The 17,573-nt window shown below is 37.8% G+C and overlaps 1 protein-coding gene across 1 annotated transcript in view; it reads right to left on the bottom strand.

Moving 5' to 3' along the window:
• UTP20 (UTP20, small subunit processome component) overlaps positions 1 to 17,573 on the bottom strand; it is a 100,588-nt gene that overhangs the window by 40,906 nt on the left and 42,109 nt on the right. Inside the window, 16 exon segments of the mRNA XM_018556648.1 lie at positions 1,121 to 1,260; positions 1,794 to 1,931; positions 2,042 to 2,182; positions 3,532 to 3,687; positions 4,408 to 4,560; positions 4,649 to 4,702; positions 4,805 to 4,948; positions 5,510 to 5,597; positions 8,419 to 8,563; positions 8,648 to 8,874; positions 8,994 to 9,073; positions 9,307 to 9,450; positions 12,758 to 12,966; positions 14,435 to 14,601; positions 15,178 to 15,303; positions 17,055 to 17,140. Coding sequence (XP_018412150.1) covers positions 1,121 to 1,260; positions 1,794 to 1,931; positions 2,042 to 2,182; positions 3,532 to 3,687; positions 4,408 to 4,560; positions 4,649 to 4,702; positions 4,805 to 4,948; positions 5,510 to 5,597; positions 8,419 to 8,563; positions 8,648 to 8,874; positions 8,994 to 9,073; positions 9,307 to 9,450; positions 12,758 to 12,966; positions 14,435 to 14,601; positions 15,178 to 15,303; positions 17,055 to 17,140 — 2,198 coding nt within the window.

The following is a 17,573-nucleotide window of genomic DNA, read 5'->3' as shown; positions in this document are numbered from 1 at the left end:
TTTCTCTGATGGCTTGTGGGACTCAGAAGTCCAGGACTAGGGGCCAGGCTTGGATTTTGACGTTTACGCCTGTAAAAAAAAAGGACTCTTCTTGGCCTCTAAAGCGTGATACGCCTTACCGGGCTGAGCCCTAGGCTTCTTCTGCTGGGGCAGATGAGTAATCTTGCACCTGGTAATATCCTTGATAAGGGTGTCCAAATCCGCTCCAAAGAGATGCTGTCCCTTGAAGCGCATATGAAGCAGTCACTTTTTACATACCAGAAAGATCTTGGTGGTCTTAAGATCCAAAGAAGCCAAGGCAGCAGGCAGTATTTGTAGAAGCCGCAGACTTGAGTTTAAAAGTGCTGTAAACCACATCAATCAAGTCTATAAGCAATGGCAGCCTGCCACGCCTCAGGTATAACATTTTCTATTAAGGACTCAGCATCAGACAGAGGCTGCTAATGCCATGGACAGATCAGCTAAGGACTGAGGAGAAAGCATGGAAGCACAATTATGAACTCTGCGGCCAGTGTCAGCAAATAAATATCCACATAATTGAAAATCTTATCAGGATAACACCAAGGGGAGGGCCATGGTTCTAGAAAAGACTCCAAGGATGGCATAGGGTTAAGCAGAGGGCAGCATTTCATGCTATCAGTGTCACGTCTTCAGTTGGGGTACTGTAAGCATCACCAGAACCACTACTGGATTGTAGTTGGAGATACCTGGTACAGCAGGACTGTCCCCTTTGGGTCTAGGTTCTAACATGTTGCACTGTAAAGTAGCACAAATGTAGGTCAGGTAATGGGGTGGGGGATATTTTCCTGGCATATATATATGTATTTATTTTAACAGCTTCTGTATGCATATACATGGGGGTTTAAGTAATTTTCAGGCCTAAAATGTGGAATATAACATGGGTACAAAAAATGAAAAAAAAAAGGCCTCAGTCATGAAGGGGTTAAGAATGATAAAATGCTACAGTTTTGCATTTAGTGGCTCTTGTCAGCTTATGCAGCATATGCCCTTATTTGTGGTTCCAGGACAAGCAGAACCTAGTATACACATTTAGACTGAGTTTGACATAAAGAAGTCAAATCTTTATGGAAAATAAATAATAATTCTCTATAGACTGTACCTGACACCCAGTTTTTGATCGACTTGTCCCGTCTGAAGCACATGAATAAAATGTTTTAACTGATACATGTAGGCAGACCAAGGAAGATTTTTACAAAGTGATCCTATCATTTCCACTGATGCATTAACCATATTTTCATGCTGAAAATGAAGGGAAACATTTTATATAGACGGACTGACAGTCAAGATTTAGCACCACAATAATAAGCATTACATATTTTTTCAATTATGGTCACTATTATGGAACTAAAAAGTTCAATATTGGAAATTATTATGATCCAGTCTTCTATAAAGCCAGCAGATAAAGCTCTTGTCTACTTTTTTATATACTCCCATATTTAGGCTTCCCACTCTATGAGAAGCCCAACAGAACCAGAAAGCGTTATCCCAGCAGTGACTCTTCCTTTATCAGAGGGCTCAGTATCGTATGTTTAATTAGCCAAAAGTGACTGTAAACTGGATAACGGATAGTAATGATAGAATGATTAGAAAGTAAAGACTCCTTTGTCACATATGAAATGTTATTTAAAAGAAAGATGATAAATATATTAAAACCGATATAAAATAAAAATGTAGAAACCCAAAACTGAAAAAATAAATATTGAACCAAAGCCAACATAGTCCCCTTTAAAGACAAAAAGAAAAGAAAAAAACAACAAATGATGGCAACACACCTTAAGCATTTTTTCATCAAATATAGTGCTGGTGGCATATGGCATAATATAATTCTGGAGGGATTTGGAGGAGATCACCAGATTTCCCTCTGTAATATGTTTGGCTAATTTCCGCAATGCCCTGGCTCTCCTGTGGATCTAAGGGAATAAACATACAAACATTACTCTCTCAATAGCCAGACATTGTTTTTTTTTTTTTCACAGGTATCATATTCACTGTAAAAAATACATCTCTACATTATAATTACCTGAATGTGTTTCATGTTCTCAAAGAAGTCCATCTCGGGATCATTGTAATCTGTGAGTTGAACCAAGTCTGAGAACTCAGGATGCTCTGGGAAGGTCCGTATCAAATTAGAAAGTAAAGTAGTATAGTCTTGCTGAACACTCTGTAAATACAGGAAATGTTTATTAGGCATAACAAAGGCTACACTGCCACGTGGTTTGCTGCATTTAACAAAGCAACCAAAATTCATTAATATCACCATTTCCAATTAGACCAGTACTCTACTATGTGCTGCAATGTGTTCTGAAAATGTCCTGCATGCTGCAATTTGGGTGCATTATTCTGCATTTTGATATCCAAATCAGCTGAATGGGATCATATCATAACAATATGAGAACAATATGTATAATGATTATACAGCAATGCAGAATAGCACCAACTATGCAGGACTACATGTCCGAGCAATACATTATATCAAGTAGGGATGCACCAGTACTCGTGAAAATGCCCCAATACTAAGCGCAGATATCGGCACTACATTTTTAAACTGAAGCGGCTGCCTGAGGTCTCATGCTTGCTGGGGACCTCGGCAGCCTTCCTGTTAACCACATGGTGCCTGTTTATAGTGCCTTCCCAGCGGTGGGGGTTTGGGGGGGGCCCTTCATAGTTTCTTACACCAGGGCCCAGAAGTTTCTAGTTATGCCTCTGGTGAAAATGAATGATGGTATGAGGGTAACAGCGTGAACACTGTGTAGAATTAGCCTAAATTGTTCATCTGCAATTCGCATGGACGGGATGGCAGCTATGGTTTATATATACTGTGGAAAGAGACTGAACTGTTACCCTTGGGGAATTACTCTGCACATTAGGATATTTCTCCATAAAGGGCCTCACAGTATCTGAAGACTGAATGGTTACATCTGGAGAATTACTTTGTGCATTAAAACCTGCTTCCATACGGGGTCACACAGTATCTGGTGAATTGATTACCAAACGTATTGGTGAAACACAGGTGAAGACGCATTGGTGGTCACACTGTTTGGAGTGTTTGCACTTTATTTGGACATTATATTTAAGGACATTTTGTTTTTGCATTTTTTGGGGATATTTGCAATTTGTATTCACGCATATGTATTTTTATATTCACAATTCACATTGATGTTGTGTATGTCACATTAAGACTTAAGTGATGGTGCAATACTTTGTTTTTGTGAGGAGTTTACCCTATATTGGGCTTAAGTGCTGGACGTTTGGGTGTTGTATATACAAGATTATCAGTGTGATATCTACACAGTATTTGGGTAGCACATTATGGGAGCGTAGATTTGTTGTTTTTCTTTTACATTTATTCACTTGTTTAATTTTAGGGGATGTGCAATAGGGATTAATAGCGCTGTATGCTTATTATCTTATATTTGGTTGGCTATTTGGTGAGTTCAGGTCCACTTAAAAACAAGCTCTTTTACTTTTCTTGGGTAGCAGTATTTCAAGTGTCTGCTTGCCCTACCATACCTCCACTTTACTTCGGAGTCCACTTTTCATGCTCTCTAGCAGGGTACGTTGTATTATCTCACGGAATTCCGCCTCAGTGTGTTTCACTGTTGCCAGAAGCTTCATTATGTTAGTGAGGCACAGGCTTGCATTATCACTTAGGGACATATCACCAAGCTGAAATAAAAAAAACATTTTTATTCTGTTATGTTGTCATACAAAACACACGTTATGATAAAAAATAGATCAATTTTCTCACTGCGTACGAGTTTTTCAAGCACTCGCCGATATCAATTACCGATACTTTTTTTTTTTAGTATCATGTGACAGTTTCTCTAAAACAATACAGACTAATATTAGGACAGGGGTGAAGTGCTGGGGCCCAGTCTGCAACTGCCGCATCCCTGGTAGTTCTTAGCAATACATTATACAGCAATGCAGAATACCATCAGCTATAGAGGACTACAAATCCCAGCAATACATTATACAGCAATGCCGAATGGCAACCGGCTATCGAGGACTACAAATCCCAGCAATGTATTATATATCCATGCCGAATAATATGAAGCTACATACTCTGAGGTGCCGGCCTGATGTCTCCAGTGGAGGATCTCAGGGGGCTCTGTGGGAGTACTTGTGAAAATGCCCATTATCAGCATCGACGCCAATACCGGTATCCCTAACCTGCATGATTATACATAACCACAGGAAGGGTGCGGCTTGGTGCAAAAGAGCACGGTTTGTCCTATTAAATTCAGATAATCTTAAAAGTGTGCACAGATTTATTACAGAGCTTGTAAAGACTTGCTTCTAAAGTGCAAAACGATGGGAGTACTCATAAACAGTGCTATAAACAGATGAACATAAAATGAATGCAGAAAATTAGTAAACACTTACCCGAATGGTGTAGAAACAGTTGTGCATGAGTGGAAAAATATAGTTCATATCAACCACCTTCATGTCTTTAATAAGAGAAGATGCTGTTTGGAAAGCGGTTAGTCGCACATCGAAGTGGATATCATCCAAATGCCTTCGATCAAATGCATTTAACTGTGAGATAAAAAAACACAAGATGATCAAAGTTTGCTTATAAGTAATTTAAGAAAATGGCCCAAAAATTTAAAAAAATATCACAAACCTTAACAGCAACATCAGTGATATATTGTAACTCAGGAGCTACTTCAGACAGGACCTAAAAGAAAAAAACAAGAGTAACTATATTGCACTAGCTGTTACAGTCTTTCAAGACTGAAAGGGACTGTATGAATACATTGACAATAAACACATACTGTACCTCAAATGTAGTGCAAAGTGTCTGCCGGGAGAGCTTGTTCTGCACTACAGCAAATAATTTGCCCAATGGCTTCAAGAAACTTGTGGGGTTCACAGACTGCCTGAGTAGATTTTGTACTGTTGCCAGGATGTCAACCTCTGTATCCTATAATTTTAACACAATAGAATTAAATATTACAACATTGGGTTTTCTTTTTTATTAAGTATTTTTCTACTTTCTAAAACATACATTCTGGCATGACTGCTTTGTTTAAAGGAAACTCAAAGCAAGAAAATATGGAAGCTGCCATTGCTGACCTATCCTCCTGAAAATTCTAGCTCTCGGACTGTCATTCTGTTTTATTGTCTTAAACACTTTGTGAGACACTGATGTGCAATAAGTATGCAGATCTGGAACTGATGTCACTTCCTAATTTGCATGCTTGTCTGGAGTCGTAGAAAAGAAAGTACTTAGGCAGACAACCAGGCAACTAATATTAGGAAATCCCCAATGGCAAGCCACAGGATAACTTGAATATGAAATCCTTATAAAGCAAATCAATACTTTTCGGTTTAAATATTTTTTAATCATTCAACAAACACTGACCATAGAACAGCTGTGTTTGACTGGACCATTTGCTGGCCAATGTCTATAGGAAGCTTAAGAGTAAAATGAGCCCTGTGTGATACCAGCTCAGATGAATTAAACAAATAAAATATTTCTTACCTCAGCTATGTTACTCTTATGTAAGTATGATATAAGTAGCCCAATAAGCACATTACTCTGTTCTTTGTCCCAAATAAACTTGCTAATCCTGAAAATAAAAGAAGAATAAACACATATTACGGCTATTAAAAGGATAAATACAAATAACAAGAATGTTGTACTTAAAAGTAATATTAAAGTCAAAAGGATTTTAAGCTATTTCAAATACTGATGAAATCACTAACAATGGATGCTGCTCCTTGATGTTTAAACGTTTTAGTTTCCTGCAGAATCAGCTGATCCCTTGTGCACTGGTCCTGACTTCCTGTTTTAGAGTGATTCCTTTCTCAAGCAAAGTGCTATGCAGTCACCCTTGTGTGTGCTAGTAAGCTGAGTCTCCACAAACACACAGATACAGTAAATCCCTCCCCCCTGCCCCTCTCAACCCCTTTCCAAGCCAGTAGATGAACAATTGCTGGATTCTGCTCTGTACCTCTGTTATCGTGTACTGGACAGGAAGTTCAGGAAAGCTGGGCTGAGAGACTTAGAAGCAGCTGTTCAGAAACATAATAATTGTGTTTGGGAAAAATTTTAAAGCAATGCTTTACGTTTGAGCGTTTACTACTATTTTAATGTAAAATCTTTTCCTTGAAAATCATAAAATTAAGATTATATTGCTGCCTTCAGCTCACGACACTGGCAAAACAAAAAAAGTTAAGCCAGTCCACAGTATGACTCCCAAATCCAGCCATTATGCCTCAGTCTTGTGTTGTGAACAAAAAACATGGAGACAACAATTTAAATGAGCAGGACCTGTCTTACAATAGAATGCAAGAAAAAGTAGAAAAATTATATTTTCTTTATCATCCATTTAGGGAAAAAGGAATAGTAGAAAATCATAGACTATCTGTATACCTAAAATCTAGCTGGAACAATATAGCATCAAGAAGAAGAAAGTAGACTAGACCAAGCAGGCACCTTGGTTAACCAAGGAAGAAGAAAAAATGTCCGAAAAGAAAACATACAATGTAAAAGGAAAAGTATAAAGTCGGTTACATGCGGCTCAAAATTTGCTGCGTGGGTTGGCAGCCACTGTAAGATTACAATAAAAACAGCAGGGGATTCGCTTAGAAGCAGTTGCTAGAAACAGGAGGTTAGCTACAGAAGAGAAACTAAAAAGAAATTCCAAACACACAAAACTGTGTGATCATAAGAATCATTTGCAGCATCCCTGAAAAACAATGTAAAAAAATGGTAGCCACAGGGAGAAGCCTGGACATGCAAACTGACAGGAAGAAACAAATGTCAATAGACCCAATAAGATGTAAAAGCAAAATCTCACCAACAAAACTGGAAGTGCTAATTATTCAAGCAAGAGTAGATGGCTACAACTTCTGTGACTAGAGTGGGAGGCAGACACAGATCTTTTTCGAGGAACAGAACCAATAGATTAAAAAAAAGCCTGACATAGTTATGTTGTAGAATAAGGGTTGTACATCAAAGAATCTCCAGCATGGGAGAGAGCCCACAAAGTCAGAATCAGGAGGCTTGGACATACAAAAGGTGCATAAAACCAACTTTGAATGTATCTTCAATGTTCCAAGTACATAACCAGAGTGCTCTATGCATACATCATTGTTAGACGAGATCCTAACTTAGATCTAAAATACCCATAAAGCAGAAGTGCAAAACATGATGCACTTGCGCTACAAGCTGTAAAACACGAGGGTCTCGGACCAGGAGGACTAATTGTTAAAGAATGTGATCCAATGAGACATAGTTTCACAAAAGAAGCGGTTAAATTTTGGAACTCGTTGCCACAAGCAGTGGTATCAGCAGAGAGTATTGAATCATTCAAAAAGCATTTAGATACCTTCCTCAGAGACTGTAACATACAAGGGTACAGGTACTCTTAAAGACTAGACCACACAGGGACTCATGTACACACACCCACACATAGACACACAAAGGTTGAACTCGATGGACCTATTTCTTTATTCAACCTCAAATACTATGCAACTATGTAAAATCACAGTCAAAATAGGACGGACAGTGATACCAGTTAGCTCAAACTGGGATGTAAGGAGTGATTTTAACCGAGCATCAGTGAAATACCTGAAAGTATAGACATTATTTACAGTAGTAATATGTTGTCTATTAGGATTGGAAGGTCCAGAAAGTCTAATTTCATTACAAAAAAAAACAGGAAGTTATCTCAATAAAAGAGTAAAGGGAAGGTCTTGGCATCCGAAAAAGAGTTAGAAGACCATGAATTTGGATCATCAGGTGGATCCTTAATGGGAGGGTTTATACTGGGCAGTACTTACAGCTTTGTTTGCCAATATCCATTCTTCTCCAGGCAGCAGTATAACCTTATGTACCTGAATTAATCCTGTGTACCCAATATTCAATTAAGAAAACCCAATTGGGTATGATTTTTTTTTTTAGCTTTATTGCTATCACATGGGGCCTCATAAGCCCCCTATTTGATAGCACATTGGAGGTGGCAGGTTCTTTTCTCACTTCAATTGACAGTCCTTTCCACTTCAGCACTGAGACAGCTGAATATAAACACAGCAGGCAGTTGCAATAGCCACCCTGCTATTGGCTATTTCAAATTGCAGTAGCCAATAGCAGGCTGACTATTGCACCTGCCCACTGCCTGCTGTCAATCAGCAGAGGAAGGACCTGAAAGAAAGTTCTCCTTCAGGTCCACTCTACTAAGGAGCGGGGGCACAGCATAGCAGGGCATGGTTCAGCTAATGACTTTCAATATACAGGCAGGTCCCTTGCAATGTGAACACCCCTCTATACGTCAATACAGCGCATTCAGTGCATTGAGAGATATTGGCTTTACCAATTAAAGTACTAAAATCACTCTCAGATTTAGGTTTCATGTATAGGAACAGTAGAATATGAATCTGACTTACTTTGAAAGGATATTGAGTTCCTTGCTAACTTGGGCACTATATTTCTTTTTGCGCATCTTTTCTGAATTCAACATGCTTTTACTCAGGTACTGAAGAATTGCAGGGACATGTGCTAACACCAGCTTCATACCAGTGCTTGGAGACCCTGAAAGTAATCACAAATGTAGATGTTAATCGCATAAAAACTTTACAGTAGGAGCTCAGTGAAAATCTTATGCTTCCTTCTTACCTTCATTGTTATTAGGGGCGTCAGCAATAACACAATCATTTACCAATAAGGGGGAAAGACTGTCTGACTCTTCATAGTCTGGAGTGTTGAGCAGATTAGCAGCTACATCTATAACAACAGTTGCCGTTGACTCAGTTAAACCCTTCGTGGCAAGAAGGGCAAATGTATTGGCCAAGACATCATATTCTGCCTGTCCAGGTTTTTGTTTAGCAAGTAAAGGAAAGTACCTGTAATAAAGCATATCAAAGCCAAATAACATTACAATTAATAACATCTAATATATCATGTATTATTTACAAATTCTCTATTCAGTTACTTTATAGGCGAGTTTTAAAGACAAGATTACCTAGCATTTTGACTCCAAGTATGAATAAGCTTTAGGAGAAGTGAAGGAGAATGTTGACTTTCCAAAGCTAATCTGCCAATCTGTAACAGAAAAAAAATATGTATTATGCATTGCATTCAAGCTAGTTCTTACCCATTTGAGGCAGTAAATAAAGAACAGAAATCAATAAACTGTACAATTCACCACTGTAAAAGAAAATAGGAAACATTACAGGTGGTGGCAGTTAGGTATTCTTGTAGGTTCACTTAGTTTAAAAGTAAAAGCAGTTTCCATGTTAAAAACAAAAAACAACAACTTAGGATTTTATTTGTACCTGTGGCCAGATGACGGCAAGAAATAAAGCATCAATTTCTTCAGCAGAATATGGGTACGTCTCAAAGTCAGTGAAAAAGTCTACTATTCGTTTCATTCCCAAACGCCGCAGATTCTTTAATGGATTTATACATTTTAACTGGATCTATTTAAAAGAGTTTAAAACAAATTAGTAAAATGATTACTGCACTGACCTGCTTTATCAGGCCTAAAAGCAATAGAGCCTCCAAAAAAAACATTCAGTATAATGTTCAAAATGACCACAAACAGCTATGTATGAATTTTAACTCTTCATTTACTAGTGCCGCAAACTGGCACCTATCCCACTCTTTCTCCAACATTCCCAAATCTGTAGTTAAAACCTTATACCATATTTTCAATGTTGTTTTGTCCCTCACCATGTATTCCATTGAAGTTTTTTAATAAGTAATAATATTGTGAAATTCTTTTTGACTTTGACTTTAAATAAATAATTATATAGAATAAAAGAAAATGTCTACACATGTAGAAAAAATAGTAGCGAAAGGATACCAATAGTTCCCCCACAATAAATGAAGAGTTAATGAACTGAAGTGATAGAGTAACTGAACTGTGGTGACATAGAATTGAAAGTGTCAGGAGTCCAGTAGTAAGGCTAATTTGGGGTGGTATGATACCATTTGTGCATGCACCATGCATGCACATGGGGGCTTAGCCCATTGAGCAAGCAGCCATACACCTGGGGGGAGGGTATTAATAAAAGGGGCTAATATAAACAGAATGGCATTTTCATTTATGTGTGCACTGACAGCACCAGCACTTTAACCCTGACAAAGCCACTCATTGTGGCAAAACATGTTGGGAACACAATGACAGTGTTAAAAAGAGCACTTTAGTAGTGGAGGTCTGTGCAACAGACAAAAAGTCAAGGAAATAGAAAGAGGACAGAAGTAATAAGAGACACAGATTAGAGTTGATTATAATGGTATACAATTGGGATTTTAGAGAAAGAGTGGGCTAGGTGCCAGTGTGTGGCACTAGTAAATGAAAATATGTGGCCCACCTCCACCTATCCAAGGATGTGATTCTGTAATACATTCTGTATGTTGGATATTTCTCAAATTCATACATTTTATGTGTATTGTATTACAGAATCACATCCTTGGATAGGTGGAGGTGGGCCAGGATGGATTCTGAGCATAAAATGACAGCATTACGTAGTTTGCTTTACTATACAAAAGCTGTCAAAGACAAGCTTTTGTACAGTATTGCATCAGCATGCCTGTAAATATATTAGGACTTGCTTTCTCTTTCTTTCTAAACCCTGGTGTACATTGTTAAAAAGGGAAACTTTAAAAATTCCCACTCAATTTTAATGTTTTTATTGCTTTAAAAACTTAAATGCTATAGTCCCAAACCCAGTCAAACGTTTAGTCAAGGCCATCAACATTAATACCTTATAGAATTTGGCACGGCATGTATGTTTGAATCTGTGGGGCACTGGTCAGGCATGGTAGTGTACAGTGCTTTCTTTTGTGGCTAAAATGTCAGTTCTTAAAGGCTTCTTTTGTGTACACAAGTTTAATGCTGAAGAACTTCTATAAGAACTTAAGTCCAATTTAAACTCTAAAAAGATTGCCATATATTTCAAAATAGTACAGCAGTAGCTTAAATATTGCTCTCTATCAGCACTTGCTTCTGGCCAAGTAGCTAAACCTTTTACCCCTCTACTGAGCCATGAATTTTAAAAGGTTTACTGACCTGCTGTAAATCAGTTCTAGCACTAAAGTCACAAACACAAAGTTTAAAATATGACACTTTAGTTTCTCTGAAAAAGCACAGCCTAGAGATATGTGGAATTTTAACCAAATTGTGCTTTTTCTCTAAACCGATCCTGCCTTAGCAGCCTCGATTTAGTTAAGCCAGCATTTTTCCAAAGTGATTCATTCACAGCTTCATAATCATTATCCAGAAAGAAGTCTGTGCTATTTAACTTATTGAACTTTTTAACACCTCAGGGATTAATGAAGCGATAAATTAACTCTGCAATTGACATGCATATCTAAGAGTTACTGACTCTGAAAACCTGCTAGAAAAATAAGTTAAACAACTCAGCAAGTGGAAATTACATGCAGTAGAATGTAAAAATGTTTATAATAATGTTTAAAAAGTTTATGTCAACATGTACTGTAACACGGATTGAAGTGTGCTAATTGCTAAACAAAACCAACAAACTGAATTTCATAACTGCTTTGGGAAATGACGCAACACCTTTTTTTTTTAAGCTAAGAGTAAAGTACCTGTAACAGAGGGTGATCAAGAGGGCTGCTTGGACTGTCTTATACCTGATCTGTTGAGACCTGCCCACTGTGTAACCTTGCTAATATTATGTTACAAGCAATTATATAATACAAAATGTCAAATCCTAATGGTTGGTGACCACAGCTTTTAATGTACGCAATTGTTGACTCTATCGCTCTCTAGAACACGTGTCAAACTCAAGGCCCAGGGGCCGAATCCGGCCCAGCAGGCCATTTCCTAGACTTCTACTTTAAGATCTAGGTATTCAGTTATTACTAAAACCAGTGATAGTCGCATGCAGAGGCAATTATGACAAAGATTAGATACATTTATATAATCTTACAGGCCCTTTGAGGGCAACCATAATGTTGATGCGGCCCACGATTAAATTGAGTTTGACACCCCTGCTCTAGAAGCTCAGCTGAAACAACCAATTTTTCAGCTGTGCTTGTATTACCCAATCGGATAAAGATCCAAAAAGGTGCCAATTGCTGGTTTAGGCCAACAAAAAAACTCAGAAAAATGTATTTATTCCTCAAAAGTAGGTAAAACATGTTAGATCTAATAACCTATTTAAATTGTCTGTCTCAAAATATAACTGTAGCCTTACACAAGTCAACTATCGGCAAAGAAAGGGTGTTTCTAGACCTAATAAAAACAAATTGCATTTATATTGGTCACCAAAGGCTGTCCTGTCAAACTTATGTTTGCTGATATCTTTTGGGTAGGATGGAAAATCTGATTGTGCCATAACCTACATTGTTATGTATATGTAGCTACAGTGTGTTTTATTTTGTGCTACACAAGCAAGAATTTTTAAGAGTGCTGAAGAACCAGACTGCATTAATCTTGCCACATGCATGTAACAGCCAATCCTGTTAAAGATGTAGCTTGTTCAGATTGAAACCAAGGAGTGTTGAGAACCTTGGTCAAGCGTTTGAGCACTTGTCCTCTCTCCAAGACCTGTTCCACGGTCTCTACAACTATAACTTAATGCTAGCATAATGAAGCTAATATTGGTCAATCAGATTTATCTCTTCCTCCTTTGAGTTTTGCTGGATACATTATCCACAATTTAAATATTTTACTAGTATTTTCTTTACAAATTTGACAGCATTATCATTGATTGATATAGTTAACAACTAAAAAACTAGCAACTGCCAGCAGATTACCTTTTCTTTCTGCGTTAGAATGTGCGACACAGTAGCAGTCATGCAGAGTAAAATCTGGAGCATCTCAGGTAAGTAGGGGCTGATAAGATTACCAAGGTTTTTCAAAACTACTTCCAAACTGTTGAGCAAGGCGTGCTGGCGCCCCAGAGGCAGAACCTTTGAAAGGTCTACTTGTTCCACCGACTGCTGCACTGCACCAAGGCAACCACCTTTTAAATGAAAGGCAATTAAAGAAGGCAATAATATAACATAGTAATTAGTGAAAACAAAATGCAAAAAACTTCTAAAAAAAATAAAAATAGGAGGAATTCTCCATGAACACTTAACACCCTCAGTCAACACTTCAAGCATTGATTCTTGTAGACTTTAAGCATGCAAGCCTCTTGAGAAGGAGAGAGAACCTCTAGGTAAATTCTATTTTTGAATGGTAGCCCTTTGAGTGAATGTGTTGTCCACTGGGTTTCTGAATCAACTCCTGCTTTTCTGGTTCATAAAAAGCTTTGGGGTGTGCTTAAAAACCCAGAGGAAGGACATTCACTTGAAGTACTAGACATGTAAAAACTGCATTCAGATAAACAAAGTTGCAATTTTACCGTGCAAGTAGAAATACTTATAGCAAAAATACCAACACATAAAGCTATTAACAACTAATATGCCAATAAACTGCTCAGAACATACAACAAAAGATTCAGACAGCCAGAATGTGACCATTTAAAGAGACCCTGTCCCCAGAGATTGCTGCTGTGCTCTGCCAGAATGGATATAAGCAGCCCCAGCAGACTCAGATACTTTCAAGTATTTGCCTTTGCTTCTCCACTGGGAACTACATCAATGTTCCGGTAGGGAAGTGAGGGCAGGGATGCTGGGTCAGCATAGAGAGTAATTAGAAACTCACCCAAGAGGACTTTAACATGCAAGAAGGGAGAGAGCTTTGCTAGGGAACTGACTCTTCCAGTAGTCAAATTTTATAGAATGTTAAATGGCACATTCAAGTGGATGAAAAGTCACTTATGGAAAGAATAAGCTATAACAATTCTTGATTTTTCTGTGCTCTACCCGCAACATTTTAAATTGGTGACAGGGTCAGTCTATTTGTGTCAGTCCTATTACTGCTAACACAATCCTTTGAAGGCTCTGTTAACCACCTACTTCTTTGTAGGTTGGCTAGAAAATTGGCCATATACAGCCATATCTTCTTAATATCCAGCCATTTAAAGACACAGCTGAACTTCGAAAAGCAAAAAATTGTCTAAATGCAAGTGCAAGTTGAATCGTGTGTGCTTTGTGTATTTCTTCCAGAGCTGTGCAGTAATTTAGTGAGACACTTTGCCTCTGTGGAGGAACTTGTTGTAATAAGGACCAGTCACTGCTGCTATCTCTCCTTGTGCCAGGTGACTGGTCTTGTATCCGCCCCCCCCGTACATTTTTGCAGACAGGCTCTAGTGGGTGGATCTGCCCTTCTCAGTTCTGCTCTCCACACGGTCACCACTACAAAGTAATAACTAGGCTTGCAAAGGAATGTGGTGCACACAAAGTGGCTTTATTTCCTTTGTGGCTATTAGCAATATATTTAAATTAACATTTTGTGACAGCAGCTCAGTTTTAAGACATCTACACCTATAAACGTCAGACTTTGCAGATAGAAAAGCATATGCTTTTAATTACAGAGTGACATACCATCTTTTAGATGCTTCACTGGCTCATACAGAAGATCCAGGAACAGTCGGACCTCTTCAGGCAGTGAGCCGGCCAGGAATCGTAGAACTATAGACATGCGAGTTCCCGCAGCTGACCTGCCTTGTGTTTTACTGCCAGTTTTGCTTCTCATACGGCCATACAATATTCTTTAAAAAAAAAAGAAATTACAAACACAATCTTCTAGTACCAAATTCGTTTTTTTCAATAATTAAGGGTTTTGGATACAGCTAAAAGCATTTCCTGAGTGTATATGTAACAGAAGATACACATTTCCCCGATTCTGTGATTATTCAAATCAAGTTTGAATTATCCATGTGAATAAATTAGTACTGCTACTAATGACCCAGATTGGCATTTGCCCCAGATATCTTTCCTCCCCCCCAATTTCTGATACCCTCTAACCAACCCTTGCCCCACCAATGATGTGTCTGCATATCAACAATACATTGTTGTTGGCACAAAATAATATTATGGGTTATATGGAGAGGAAGCAGAATACCAAACCTCATTTCATTCAAATAGCAACAATAGCACCAAGCATACTTATTGCATTGTCTGCAACTGATCCTTGTTTATTTGGTATATGCAGACTGATAATAAGCAGAACCATTAGGACATCCAGAATTGTAGGCACCATTAAGAACATTTTAACTAGAAAGCTACTAGAGAGACATTTCTACCACTGGTGGCTATGCTGCTTCATGTAATTATATAATACATACCTCATAAGCACAGGCATTAGATCTGCTCTGTGCATCGGCTTTACTATTGCATTCTCCTCTGAAATACTGAAATGTACAATTTCCTCCTTAAAGCTTTTGTCTTCCAGAAGCCGTTGCAAATTTTCCCTACAAATTGTTGAAAACAAACAGAACAATTTAGAATGATAACTTGACAAGAATGCTGGATAAATGTTAATCCTTAGGGATCCCTACCATGATTACAGTGTATCTAAAGCTGTTTTTTTTTGTTTTGCATAGAGTGGTTTTGAGATAGAACCCCTGTCAAGTTTCTATTGCTGAATGTTTCCCTGTATGGGAGATTGACCCAATCTATTTTTCCAGGTGACCCTTGGTCACTGACTAAATAAAAGGGAAATTTTTAGTTGCCATCACAACTAGAATAGAGGAATCTTCCAATGGGGACACTTGTACTTGTGAAACTGTCCAACTGGGGACTTTCCCTTACTTTGGCAAAATATTCGCTTACTTTCTGCTGTCTAGAGTACAGGAAGTTAAAAGAAGTCTCCTCAATAGGACACAGATGGCAAAAAGGGTTTTACAAAGTTCCATGCTATCCAAATTGAAAAAAACAATTGGCTTCAGATTTACTTCAGCTTTTACTTGCTGCATTTTAAAGTGCAAGGACAATTCCTTTATTAATTAAAAAAACAATAAAATTTAGCTAAAGCTGAATACTTTTATAACCACAGGGAAGGGATATTTAAAGTTACCAGTTGACTTCGGAGGTATAACGATAGAGGTACAATTTTGCTACTAGCATTTGTTTGTTTTAGAAATACTTTCCTCTCTATACAAGTCAATATGAATGCAAAAGTTTAGGACGCGAGAGCTCAAAAAGGTCTCCAACAGTTCTCAAATGAAAGCTAAATGCACCAAAAACTATGTTGAATTTGTCCTATACAAATCCCTTAATGTGTAAGGGCAGTCAAGCTTTCATTGGACAAAGGGGATCAGATCTTCCAAACACCACATAATGTCTATGACAACCTTAGCTGATCTTTAAAAGGAAAAGAACATGGAGTTCTGCTCTCATCCTGATCTAATGGCTGCAATAATATCTGAGACACGCTGGAGATCAGGAGTTTTGCGTTCACTCTGACATTGTAATGTTCCTGCTTGCTCTGGGTCAGTGACGCAAAAAAGAATTAAAGCCAGAGAAGGCCCAACTAGTATTCTTAAAAGATTTGCCAAGGCAGCTGCAATATTTCTCTCAGTATAGATTTCTTTAACCCCTTCGTGACGGGAGACGTACACTATTCGTCCAGCCACAAAGGGACCAAATGACTTGTCACGTACACTGTACGTGACGAGTTATTTGCTGCTTTAGAGGGCTGTTAACGCTGAGAATCAGCTTTTAACATTCATTAATAGATGCCCTTACTACAGAGGCATTCATTAATGAAAGGGTTAACCTTTTTCAGACACCCGATACCTTAATATCGGGTTGTCTGAGAGTCAAAGCATAGCGGATGTATTTATTGCATTTTTTTAGCTGTGCTGGTTTTGTAAAAAAAATACTACAAATCAAAACTTGGGAAAAAGTTTTTTTTTTTTAACGCTTTTTTCCTCTTTTTTTATATTTTATTTGTCCTAAGTGAGGCGTTAGACACACATATGTGATATAAATATGTAGCCCTATCTGTCCTCTAAAAAACAATATATAATATGTGTGGGTGCACTTTGTAAGAAAGTATATTACTGACGTGGAAGAATCACACAGCAAAAATGTCAAAAGTGTGTCAGTCATTTACGAACAGAAACTAAAAACAAGCTCAGTCATGAAGGGGTTAAGGCAACAAAAAGAATATTTAGAAATGTATTTATTATATAGCCAACAAAGAAAAAAAGATAATTACTTGTAGGGAAGTATATGGGGGTGTTTGTAGCTCAGCATACATTCCAAAGCAACTTTCTGTACATTCTGATCTTGATGACACAACAACTGAAAATAGAGTAAGAGAAGCAATGAGAAAATATTCAGACTATAACAAATATGCATTTTCTACATTATATCCATACAAATTAATTTCAGAGGCAGCATCAGTTACTTATTGTAGTCCTTTTAGAGGTAGTCACCAATTGCTGATTCTCCCTGTCAAAATCAAACATGCAGACAGGAGCAAAAAGCTTTTCAACCTTAATACTACAATGATAAACAAATAAAATGCAAACTAGGTTTCACAGAAATGTTACAAATGTCCCTTGCAGCTACATTGCTGCATACATCTACATGAATGGACTAAAGGAAAGGCAGAATGAAAGAATGGCATATTCTTTGTTATAGAGGAGGTTTTGAAACAGAAGACCACTATGATTACAGTGGAATCTTCCTTCAAAATACATTTTTTATGGCTTACATATACATCGTTCATTTT

Source organism: Nanorana parkeri, unplaced genomic scaffold (assembly GCF_000935625.1).
Source record: "Nanorana parkeri isolate BGI_ZX_2015 unplaced genomic scaffold, ASM93562v1 scaffold244, whole genome shotgun sequence".
Lineage (NCBI taxonomy): Eukaryota > Metazoa > Chordata > Amphibia > Anura > Dicroglossidae > Nanorana > Nanorana parkeri.
This window is presented reverse-complemented; position numbering and strand designations above follow the sequence as displayed.